Source organism: Hippocampus guttulatus, chromosome 6, assembly GCF_054856545.1.
Source record: "Hippocampus guttulatus isolate MCC_2025c chromosome 6, RoL_Hgut_1.0, whole genome shotgun sequence".
In the NCBI taxonomy this organism is placed as follows: Eukaryota; Metazoa; Chordata; class Actinopteri; order Syngnathiformes; family Syngnathidae; genus Hippocampus; species Hippocampus guttulatus.
The window spans coordinates 17664161-17676178 of record NC_141266.1 but is presented as its reverse complement, the minus strand read 5'-3'; the positions used below and the strand labels follow the sequence as shown (position 1 = coordinate 17676178).

Sequence of the window (12018 nt, the reverse complement as noted above, 5' to 3'; positions counted from 1 at the left end):
GCACCTAAAAGCCTTCAATTTTCTTAAAAGCTCACAGCGCGCCTTAAAATCCGATGCACCTTGTGTATGGTCATTACGGTAATATTTCAACCCCAAAACGGCTCCTTGCTAGAGACATGCTTACATCGCAGAGTTCAAACTTAAGGCGATCGGTTACGCGGTTGAACACGGAAATAGAGCAGTGGCAAGAGAGTTCAACGTTAACGAGTCAGTGCTATAACTTGCTGTTGGTTAACTCATTTAAACCCTTTGACGTCTAAAAGCGTCAATTAACGCATAGTCCCCGCCTCCCCATGACATCTAAAGGCATCAATCACGTTTTTTCATGGGGGAGGGTGCAAGAGAGTCTGATGCAACTTCTCGAGACTAATAAAGGTTTTCTTATCTTATCTCATCTTACCAGTGAAGGAGCAGGCTTGACTACAATGTCAAATAGTAGAAAAATGGCCAGCAGGTGGCAATGGTGCAAAAGTCCATCATTGTTCAATTTGCACTTTCGTTCATAGTTCAATAGTTTTATGCGATAAATGTTTTTGCTATAAAAACATTTTTTGTAATGTCGTTTTGTAGGAGGAACACATTATTGAGGTATTTGAGCTGTCAAAAAAGCAAAAAATAGTGTCAAACTTGAAATGATGCTTGAAATGCATGCTTTTACAAAAAGCTAATTTTCTCTGGATTTCTGAAGAAAATCGGCCTTTTCCATAAAATTTAGCAATTTTCTAATGCTGATTGCCAACGAACGGAGAAAGATAGAAACAAACTTTTTTCCTGCTGAAAGTCTCACCTTTCTTCTGACACGCATGTTTATATAGCTGTAGAACAGAAAATTCTGTGGGCCTTGCAAATCAGTCAAAATTCAGTAAAATGTGAGGGATTTAGGGGGTTGCTCCAGTGAAAAGGGGTGGTTGGTTGAGTTAAGTGAACTGTCGCTGCTTTAAATTTTACGCTTTACTGACATCTGATCGTTCTGTTGGCGTTTCCTTTAGCGTAGCTCCATCTAGTGGATGCATTGTAGATTGCATCTTATAAAGCGGTGCACCCAATGTATGAAAAAAATTACAAAATAGGCCATTCATTGAAGGTGCGCCTCATAATCCAGAGCGCCTTTAGTGTGGAAAATGCGGTAATACTTCTCACCAAACGGGTCTTTCGTGAAATCTTGATTTTGGATTGCAGAACTTTTGACAGAATTTGCTCGAATTCCAAATTGCACAATCCCTTTTCAATTCCCACAATGCATTAAATAGATTCATTTGTTCACCTTTTGCTTTCAGTCCTCCTTCCCAATCTCGACCCCTCTCCAGAGGGAGTGCCGACTTCAAAGCGGGCGAGTGGGATTACAGCCTTTTACCAGCGCCCATCCATGTCGGTGAGTCTAGACAGGAAGTGGAGGACAAGATGAAGTGACGGGCTTTTACTGTCAGTCTGACCATTCATCCAAATGCTCATGCTTGTGTCTGACAGGGAAGTACTTGCGAATGAAGAGGATTCATTTCCAGTTGCCCTATGATGTCATGTGGCTTTGGCAGCACAACCAGGTAAGACGCAGCTCAAGCGCACACACACACATGCAACAGGATATTTCAATCCTGGCCCTTGGCATGATGTTTCATTTGGGAGTCCGGTGGCGGCTGTGACTTTTTGAAAACGTTAACTCTCGCCGGAACCAAAATGTTCGGATTTTGTGCGCAAGATCTAAGGCGAGGTCACGGAAACAAAATTGTGCTGTGATGTATCGGGACCTCATTTGCATGGCATTTCGGCAGAGGAAAAAAAAAGTAGCCTTTGCGCGTCATCCAAGAGAGGGTTGCGGTTTGTGGTTATTTCTGCTCGACACTGGAATGGCTTGTCATCTCTCATCGGATTCCAACTTCATCCAAAGAACAAAATGTGCAGCTCATTTGCGACTGCTGAGCTGTAATATTTCTCAGCGCTAACACTCATTGGCAGCAAAGCGTGGCGCTTTCTACTGCAAGATTGTCAAAAGGCGAGATCAGTGACACGATTCCGGTGGCGTCTCATGATTGATGAAGATGCCTTTATTGATACCCAATATCTTATTGGGAATTACAGCTCTGTGACAGACTTTTTTTTCCTCCTCATTCACACGAGAGAAGATTGCACTTTCGGGTTATTTTTGTCTTGTCATTTTAATGTTGCGCAACGGCCATGTCATGACGCAACGGATTTTAACTTGATCAAAGAGTGTCATGTGAGTGTCAGCCAGGGCGGTGAGTGATTTACTCTTCTCTGCACTAACATTCCACTTCCGAAATACATTCCAGCCCTTAGGGAACATTTGTATGGTATCTGAGGATGATCAGATCTGCGGTTTTGAGATGACGAATGACACGCAATTCTGTATTTTGTTCGCTCGGTTACCCCCGTACTTCTGGTTTTTCATTTGCTTGTTTTCACCTCCGTTGGACGAGTGGTTTGCACATGGGCCTCATCGGTCTGAGGTAGGGGGTTCCAATGTTGGCGTTTGGGTTTTCTACCTCTTTCATTCCGCTTGGTTCATCAAAGACTCTTAATTGCCCTGAGATGTGATTTTCAATGCTCGTCTGTCTATACGTGCACTGCGTTTGGCTGGCGGTCAGTCCAGGGCGTATTCCGCCTCTCGCCCATATTAAAGCTGGCATAGGCTCTGACTTACCTGCGAGCCAAGTGACGATCAGCAATATAATAAACGGATGGATGGAGTTTTCATCACTACGGCCTAGAAGTGTTTGTCATACAAATATTTTCAGTAAAGGGCGGCACCGTGTTCGACTGGGTCACGCGTTCACCTCACTGTGCGGAGGTGCAGGGTTCGATTCCGGCTCCGGCATTCCTGTGTGGGGTTTGCAGGTCTACGTGGGTTTTCTCCGGGTGCTCCGGTTTCCTCCCACATTCCAAAAACATGCACGGAAGGTGAATGGAACACGAACTCGAAATTGTCCCTAGATGTGATTGTGAGCGTGAATGGTTGTCCGTCTATGTGTGCCCTGCGATTGGCTGGCAACTGGTTCAGGGTGTCCCTCGCCTACTGCCCCAAAGAGGGCTGGGACGGGCACCAGCACGCCCGCGGCACTTGTGAGGATAAGCGGATCAGAAAATGGATGGACGGATGGATATTTCCAGTAACTAAGACTTGACCGCCGCTATTGCATCGATTAGAATAAGACGCCGCGTTCCCGACTTAGGTCCAAATTTGGGTTACGTTCACCGGCAGTGTTATGTCACCAGTTCATGTCATTCCATTCTGATTGTGCACCTCAGCGTTCACAATTTCTGACACAACTTTGAATTTTTAATCGTGTTATTTCCCCAACAGCTTCAGAGGCAACCCGCCTTCCCTCTTAAGAGGAAGCGGCGCTACTGTGAGTATTTCCAGAACGACGTACTTGATGTTTTCAGATGAATGCGCTCAAATGGGATCTCACTGTGAATGTCTCTCACACGCAGGCCGACTGAAGGAGAGGACGTTTCCCTCTCGGCGCGCAGCGGTGAGAGTCAATGACAAGTTGTTTGACAAGCTGCGCATAGGCTGCGACCTCAATCCGTATTGGATTTTCCTCACTCAGGAGGAGAGCTCGGGTGACTTGGCCAGCCTCTTTCCTCATCTCGACATGGAGCCTTTGAGCAGCGACGAGCGGTACGGCACTCAAGCAGTGACCCGCATTTTTGTCAGAGCTATCCGACGCCTTGTTTGCTCACTCGCCGGCTGATGTGTTCCAATGTGGGTCAGGAGCTTCGTGGTGACACATCGCGTGTTCCTGGTGAGGAACTGGGAGCTGGTGAGGGAGCGGCAAATCCGACTGAGGATGGAGGGGAGGCGAGAGGGGGACGGCGAGGCGGAGGAGAGGGACTGGCGTGTCGTGTGCGCGGACGGAGCCAGTGGGGACGATAGCTACATCAAGTCAGGTCCATGAAGCAAGTGTGTGTGTTAGTTTTTGTTTCTGTCGGTGTCACGCGCTCGGTATACACGCTGCCTTTCTACATTCAGACATACCTTCATGGCAGAACACTGGTTATTTGGATTTGTTCATATTTCATCAAATTTGCCTCATAAACAAAACCAGGGCTCGGCAAAGTGGACTTAAAATAAAATCTCCAACTATTTTTTCCCCCCAAATTTCCAGTTTGCCTTTTTGCTTTAATTATTTCCCCCTTCTGCGATTTGCTTTATTTCGCTTGATACCAATCACGTTTTTTTTCCCCATGCATTAACTTGCACCGACCTACACAGAACTAGAACCCAATCCTTCACTCTTTCATTCCACAAGACGTACTTGTACGTGTTTTTAAAATTAGGCCCTGCCTACCAAGGACGTACTTGTACGTCTGTCTTTTTTTTTTTTTTTGCGTCATAGAGAGGAGGAGGGTCTGATGCAATCTGTGAGTGAGAATAAGCCGTTTGCACTGCAAATCATGTCAAAAAGCGACCAGTAGGTGGCAGTGGTGACTCACATGCTCTTTTTCTCATTTTTTTGCCCAGGAATCACCATTTTCATGAAACTTAGCGATTTTGTAATGCCGATTGCTGAAGAATGGAAAAAAAGATAGAAACTTTTTTTTCTGCTGAAAGAAGAGAGTCTAAACTTTATTTTGGTAGGCTCCATGTTTGTATAGCATTAGAACCAAATATTCTGTGGGCCTCGCAAGATCAGTCAAAATCCAGTAAAACGCTGGGATTGAGGGGGTTGCTCCAGTGAAAATGGCTGGGATTGAATGAGTTAATACGTTGACAATTTACCATCTGAACGAACATTAACGAATGCATGAATGTCACCACTCGGCCAGTACGCATGCTAATTCACCGTTCTTGTTCAGCGTGATTGACTTCCACTGGGCTCCTTCCTTGTCTTATGCAAAGCAACGTGAGAACAACTATGTCCGTTTTTTAGTGGGAATTTAAGTCTCAAGTTGAAGCGGTTGGAAAAATTGCTAAATTTAGCAACCAAATCACGATATGGCAACACTGACTGCGCTTTGATTGCCCGTCCCTAAAATTCACTCGATAGAAGTACAAGCAAATAAAACTACTCACCGTTTGCAAATGAAGTGGGGTCGTCTTCTTGAAGGCGGGCGGCTTGCATCATGCTTTTTAACTGTCGTGGAAGTGTGAAAAGAGGTTAATTGCGTCTACCATTTTCATCACTACATTTAATCACCGTTACAGTGTCGCTTACACGGTTAGCATCACGTTTCTCTCTTAGCATCACGATTATCCTTCTGTGTTGACACCAGAAAAATCATGTCGGTCTCGCATGACATCCATCATGATGATGGCGGTTGTACGCACTACCGGTTTAGGATTTGGACACTTTGCCATGCTATTCGTGGCAAAGCGCATCCAAACTTTTGACTGGAAATATCTGTATACAAAAGAGTTCTGGTGATGTGGATGTCCTGTGTCTTTTCCTTTAAAAGCATGCTTGTGTGGCGCTCTCACAGCCCACATTCTCATTGTTGGTTTTCTGCAGCGCGGGCTGCAGCGCAAACTAAAGTGCTTTTCCGACCACAGAATGCTTTAGCGCACAGAAAACTTTCCCCATCTCTGCCATCCACTTTTTGGTGTCCAAGAAGCGAGCAGGGAGCCCCTCCCCCCTCTTTTTTTTCTTTCTTTTAATCAAAGTCTCCCTGACTGATTGTAATCAAGAGCAAATAAGGACCACAAGTGTAGGTCCACCACCACAATCGAATGAGATCTACAACAAGAACTGCATTGTTTCAAAAGCAATGCCTTTGAGTGCCATTTTCCACCGCTCCGACACGGACCCGGACTGGGGATTGGCAGTTTTCTGATTTCAGAGGCAGTATGGCATCTACATGGATTGGCGCCTGTGTGTCGGGGAATGCCGAAACAGGGGTGTGACATTTGACATATGCTTCTTCAGCTGTGTTGCATGCAAAGCAATTGTTAGCTTCCTTGGAGACCCTTCCATCGGTTCCCAAATACGGTTGTTTGAACCCTGACGCCTCTTTGGTGAGCAGTTTTGGGAAAGCCCAACCGGCGGTTTCTGACAGTTGAGCCACCACGTATCAGCCTATGACTTTCACACAGTCACTACAGTGGACAGCTTATGTTATCGGGTTACAGGGTGCATGCATATAAGGGTTAATTTCACACTTCAGTTCGGGGCTTTGTTCGAGTGGCATCTCCGAGGTGAAACGAGAAAAGGTGGCAAGAGACAAAGAAGTCGGAGCGTCCCTGGATCTGTGAATCTGGATGCGTGGGGAACATGGTGGAGTCGCGGTTAGACTATCTGCCTCATAGTTCTTACAGGTTCAGGTTCTTCCCACATTCCAAAACCATGTATGCATGTTTGTATGGTTAATTGAGGACTTGCACCACACCTGTCACGCAAAAGTCAGCTAGGATAAGCTACGGCTTCCCAAATGCGGGAGTAGTACTGTAGATAGAAAATGAATGGACAGGACCGTACCATTTGTGATTCTTAGGCGGGGGTGGGAGGGTGAGCTGGGACACTTCTGTTGTGACTCAAAGGACAATATGACAAAATCCCCAATTTGCTCACCACGCGTCCTCTGCCTAATAGACCCTCTCCTCCGATAATTCGCCCGGGCGCTTTGTTAACGATCACCTGTCACTGATCCTTTAACTCCCCTCGAAATTGAAATCAATCATTCGAGACACCTATCTGTATGATGTAGTGCAGCGATACAGCACCGCAAACGACAACCGCACTAATCAACATTGTTAAACGAACACATCTCTGAGAGTGTCAAGCGAAACTTATTATTCTCCAAGGTGTGCCGAATGTGTCCAGTGAGCATCCTTCCCATCCCAACTCGCTTGTTTCTTGGATCACCGTGACAAAAAAAAAAAAAAAACTGTACAACTTCTCTCTATTCTCTTTCCAGATGTACCAGTGGGGGTGGCGGAAGTGACGATTTCCAGCAGTGACCCCCACCCGGGCTGCGACGACACCACCCGCTCGCTCAGCGCCAGCCCCCGTGTAAGTGCATTCCTGCATTCTCTGGACACAAATTGGAAGATTGGTATCTTCCGATTTGTATCCATGAGTAGTAGATGATTATCTTGGCGATCTTGTTCATTGCAGCCCACGGAGAGCCGGAACAGAGAAGATGATGAAGATGAGGAGGAGGAGGAGGAGGCTGAGGAAGACAAAGTGGGAGAATGCAGCAGAGAGCAGAGGAGAAAGCGGCTGAACGATTTACTTTTGACCCTGCAGCATTCATAAGCTAACACACGCATTGAGGCAAGTGGAGCGGGAGACACAATGGGAAACTTCGTCGTGTTTATAGAAAGTCAACACCGGCCTTGATAAAGTACCATGGACAGAAGAATAAAAACAAGATTTCAAACCCTTTTCCAAAGTGCGCATACAATTAGATGGTTGCATAAATGTTCTACAAAAACAAAATGTTTTGCTTTCATGATGACATTCAGTCATTCCGGGCTTGGTACGCAAGTGCCCTCAAATTACTCCCCAGCCTTTCTTAAACTTGAATTTTCCTCTGGCAGAGGTTTTTTTTTTTTTCATTGATTTGGATGTTATGTTTTCACTCAATGTCATACTGAAAGGCGGAATTCCTCTTTTGGGCCAAACCTGACTAAGTGGAACTTTTCAACTGTTCTGAGTGTATCATGCCAGCCTCTTCTGGCAATTGTTGGCCGGGGTTTGAACTGTGATTGGTTGTGCCCTGAGCCCTGAGGCCCTGTGATGTCATTTTCAGTCGACAGCAAGCGCCAAAATGGCTGCCCCCAAAATGGGTGGATTTCTCTTCTTAACTCCTATTCCACAAACACAATCTAATCAGAATACCGTGTTTAGAATATATTGTGGAGAACATATTTGACTTGACCTCCCCTTCAAAAAGTCTTGGAAGGCATTGAATGCATGAATATGAAAAACAAGGTCCATTCATCCATTATTTTTTTTTGCGTACAATCAGCCTGCCATGCATGTTTTGGGAATGTTGGAAAAAAACAGAGTACCCGGAAAAAGCCCATGCAGGCACGTGAAGAACAGGCAAACCTCACACAGGAAGGCTGGAGCTGGAATCAAACCCAGTACCTCTGCACTGTGAGGTCGACGCGCTAACCACTCACTCCACTGGGCCTCCAGGGCGTGTTAAATCAATCTTTCAAAAGTCTTAAAAAATATAGACAAAAAGTGAGATTTTAGGATTGTAAATAGTCTAAAATCTCAGAATAAATTAAATTTAAAATAAATAAAACATTCTGAAGAAAATACTTGACTGAAAGACTTTAGCAGTAATATTGTGCAACCAACAAAACAGAGATGTGGTTTTAGTTGTGACGCTTAAAAACAGACAATTTTGGACAACGTGGGACATTGGGGAAATTTTTCTTGAATTGAATTTAAACTGGAATTCAAAAGCCTTAAAACACTGGTGTCAAAGTCAAGGCCCGGGGGCCAGATCTGGCTCGCCACATCATTTTATGTGGCCCGCAAAAGCAAATCGAGCATGTCAAGTTCCGTGATGCTTGCTAAAGTCTGAACCAAAATTTCTAATTGTCATATATAATCTACAATAACAGTCATTATTCTTGACTTCTGATTTTAAAACTAGTTATTTGTCAATTTGTTATGCGCTGTAAATGTAATATGTGCAGGTGATTAAACATTTATATGGTTTCCCAAAATTCCTAACAGCCCTCCAAAGGAAACCGTAACTACAATATGGCCCGCGACAAAAATCAGTCTGACACCCCTGCCTTGAAACATGTTACATGTCACTTGCCTTAAGCTGCAGAAACCCTGTTTTAAGACTAACGATGATTGGAATAGCTGAAGCTAGCGAGGCTAACGACTGTTCTCATCTGCTCAGATGTATGAAGGCTCCACTGCCATCTTGGCCGGTCATTTTGCTGCTCTACAGAGTGTTGCAGTTGGGCCACCGGGCAGCAGACGAGCAAGACAAAAGTCCTTTGCAAATTGGTTCCAAAAACACGTGAAAAGCGTTCAACCTCAAAGTCAACTCATCAACTTGTCAACTCCTCGGTTTCAACACCTAATACTCATTGTACAAGCGCTGATTGATTGACAGTATCTCCCCTCCCTGTAGGCAGGAGCACTCAAGAGGAAAAGGGACCAGGCACGCCCTCAAGACACGCGGACAGGTGCTGCATTTGAATCAGAAAAACAACACCCGTCAACAGCACCGACGCCGGCGTGGAGCAGAGGAGAATTTCAAAACGCGAGAAAGACATCACGGCGTGCTCTGACAGCCACTGAACCGAGCGCTCTGAAGGGCATCACAGCAAGGATGAAACCATGGCAACACATCTTTTGTCCGGGACGAAAGAGAGGAAAAAAAAGAGAGTGATAGAGGGAGGATCAACAGAAAACAGACCAGCTGAAATTAATTTGCACTAGTGCCCGAGCACGCTAAAAGACACTAAACAAGTGTGTATACTATCCCCCGCTAAAAAAACAAACAAACAAAAACCCACACTTGCAATGCTCCTACTTGGGCACCTTAAAGCAAAACTGGGGGGAAAGAACATAGACCCTCGGTGGTTCTCGGACTACTGGCTGGGAACGCAAACTAGGTCACTAATGAAGCTTTCAAAGTCACATTGCACCTTGAGGGAAAGGGAGGAAGCGCGCCAGCTTAAAAGCACTTGTTTGGCTTTTCTTCACTTTACAAGCGAGTGAATCAGAAGACATGGGGGTGGGGGGCATTGGGGGGGGAGTTCTGGGGAATGGGGGGGGGGGTTCTTCATGATGAGAGGAATTTTGGCACTGCTGCAAAAGAATCTCTCATAAGGTTTTCAGAAAGATTTTTGTGTGTGTGTGTGCGCTGAAGAAATCAATGAATACGAGGAATGTTTATTGTGAACTATTTTTCTTCAAGTGTTGCTTCCTGGGAAGAAAGGAAGGTCAAATGTGTCTTTACATACTTCAGACCGACTGCCTTTCAGAATGTTTAATTGACAATCAGAATGTCCCAGGGTGTTTAAAACTAACAGGAAAAAAAAGAGGAAAAAGATGGCAAATATGAAATGCTAAGGAGAAGTGCCAAGCTGTCTTGTGTCCAAGCAATACCCCCCCCCCCCAAATAAGACTATATGTTACATTATACCGTTTTTATTAGTTATTTTTGTGTACAGAATGTTCATAGATCGTTCTCACTTTAGGAGCATTTGCTCACTTCGTACAATACATAACATTTAGTTTTATGTATTGTACATAACAAAACTATATGACAAGAATTAATAATCCCATTGTGGGTTCTTTTTTTCTTTTACAGCTGACCAATACATGAGACAGTTGTCATTAGACTATGATTGTATACCTTTTTTTTTGTAATGTTTTTTTAGACAAGCATGTTTTTATTGGTCAGTGATTTTTAATTTGTCGTGGCTTTTTTTCTTAACGAGCCAAGAAAGTGCAATTTCTTTGACTGTTTACATATCCTACACACACACACACACACACACATATATATATATATATATATATATATATTCCCCCTTCCTTTTTGTAACAGTGCATCGCTGCAAGTTATTAACTTTATAGCAAAGGTACACTTAAGTTATCTAGTATGCATGACTTGTAACCTTTGCCTGCTGCCTCTAAAAACGTACATCTGAAAAACTAAACGTCATAGAAAGTAAGATTTTTTTTTGACTTATATATCCCATAATAAAAAGCATTTTATGTCTACCAGTTCCAAACCCTGCAAACTCTTTTGGTGCATCTGTTTACAAGGCAAGTGTGCAATGAGTGTGTGTGTGTGTGGGGGGGTCCATTTTTCCATATTGGCCGAACAGTGGCACCTACTGGTGTTTACATTGCTTGGGACGGGTTTGTCCTCCATAATGACCCATAATGGATGACGTGTGATCAGATCTCCAAGGTGTGGGGGGGAGGGCTGTGGATCACTCTGGGGAATAATTCTCCTCTTACTGCCCTTCGGAAAACAACCATGGCCAGTATTTATAGCGCAGAGGCACACAGAGGACATTTCAAACGGTGATGATTGCTTTTACAAGGGGGTCTTTCATTTTCTCCAAGGCTAGTTTGATGAAAGAAAGAAAAAAGAAACACTCGTGATTTGGGGTCTTAAGAGGCAAGTATTTAAAACTGGTTGGTGACGTTGAACGTTTTTAGGAAGGCTCACGATGCGTTTGACGTTTTGACAGGAAGGCGTGCGCGACTAATATTCAACAACGGCTAATAAGTAGCTTTTGTGCTTTGGCGCTTATCTACCAATACATTGATTACATCTGACGTATACACTGCAGTTGCATTACAGTCCTTACCAGTCTTAATTTACACGTCAAATGAATGCCAATTACAGGAATTTAAGACGGTCTGCACCCGAGTCAAGGTTCTAGAATTCACACACAATGTTTCTTCATTAAGTTCCAGGTAAAAATTACTCACTTCATATCATATCGCACAGTGAGGTTTATGTCCCCGTTCATCCCAATATCCACTTTTAAACTCATATTTCGTCGTCAGAACAGCAGCAGAAACGGACCGCAGGTGTAGTAGATGATGGCTGATAGGCTGTTACACCGTTCCGACGCTTAACTTTCAAAATAAAAGTTTAAATAGGAAGTCAAGTCTAAAATCTTAATGACAACAATATGTTCTATGCTGCATCTCTCGTCAAAGCACGTAATTGTGGTTAATATTGGGTTTGCGGAATATAAATTAAGCGGCAAAATCCACCCATTTTTATCCATCTGTCGGGGGAGGCCGTTCTGCCACTTGCTGTCAATTGGAAATTACGTCACCGTTCCTCAGGTCGCAGGTAATGACCAATCACGGTACAGCTTGCGAATGTCACATGACCAAACTCAGAAAATAGATGATTTTATTAATACGAAGACATTTTTTACTTGACTTCCTCTTTCAGCACTTTTACATGCATATCGGAATGACAACAATATTTACTGTATGTATGCCTCCCACTTTAGAAAAGCAGTGGGGCCGCATCAAACATATTGTTTAGACAATGTCTGACTTGACTTCCCCTTTAACATTCAGCGTGTGTTCAGTACTT

At 44.1% G+C, this 12018-nt stretch overlaps 1 protein-coding gene and 1 long non-coding RNA gene across 5 annotated transcripts in view; one reads left to right on the top strand and one right to left on the bottom strand.

Moving 5' to 3' along the window:
• LOC147203867 (uncharacterized) overlaps positions 1 to 10681 on the top strand; it is a 28961-nt gene extending 18280 nt beyond the window's left edge. For 3 of the 4 annotated variants that reach the window (XM_086112821.1, XM_086112822.1, XM_086112823.1), the window contains exons 6-14: positions 1278 to 1372; positions 1468 to 1541; positions 3320 to 3365; positions 3451 to 3491; positions 3570 to 3640; positions 3734 to 3909; positions 6874 to 6968; positions 7074 to 7236; positions 9071 to 10681. In XM_086112821.1, the coding sequence (XP_085968947.1) occupies positions 1278 to 1372; positions 1468 to 1541; positions 3320 to 3365; positions 3451 to 3491; positions 3570 to 3640; positions 3734 to 3909; positions 6874 to 6968; positions 7074 to 7214 (739 nt within the window). In that variant the 3' untranslated portion in view covers positions 7215 to 7236; positions 9071 to 10681. Of the gene's footprint in view, positions 1 to 1277; positions 1373 to 1467; positions 1542 to 3319; positions 3366 to 3450; positions 3492 to 3569; positions 3641 to 3733; positions 3925 to 6873; positions 6969 to 7073; positions 7237 to 9070 lie in introns of those variants that run through there. The other variant, XR_015101112.1, reaches the window with a different exon arrangement.
• Positions 1265 to 11546, bottom strand: LOC147203866 (uncharacterized). Its single transcript, XR_015101113.1, has 3 exons — positions 11394 to 11546; positions 5036 to 5096; positions 1265 to 1378 (listed from the first exon to the last, which is right to left on the bottom strand). It is a non-coding gene; the product is annotated as an uncharacterized LOC147203866 (long non-coding RNA).
• Positions 11547 to 12018: the final 472 nt, after the last annotated feature.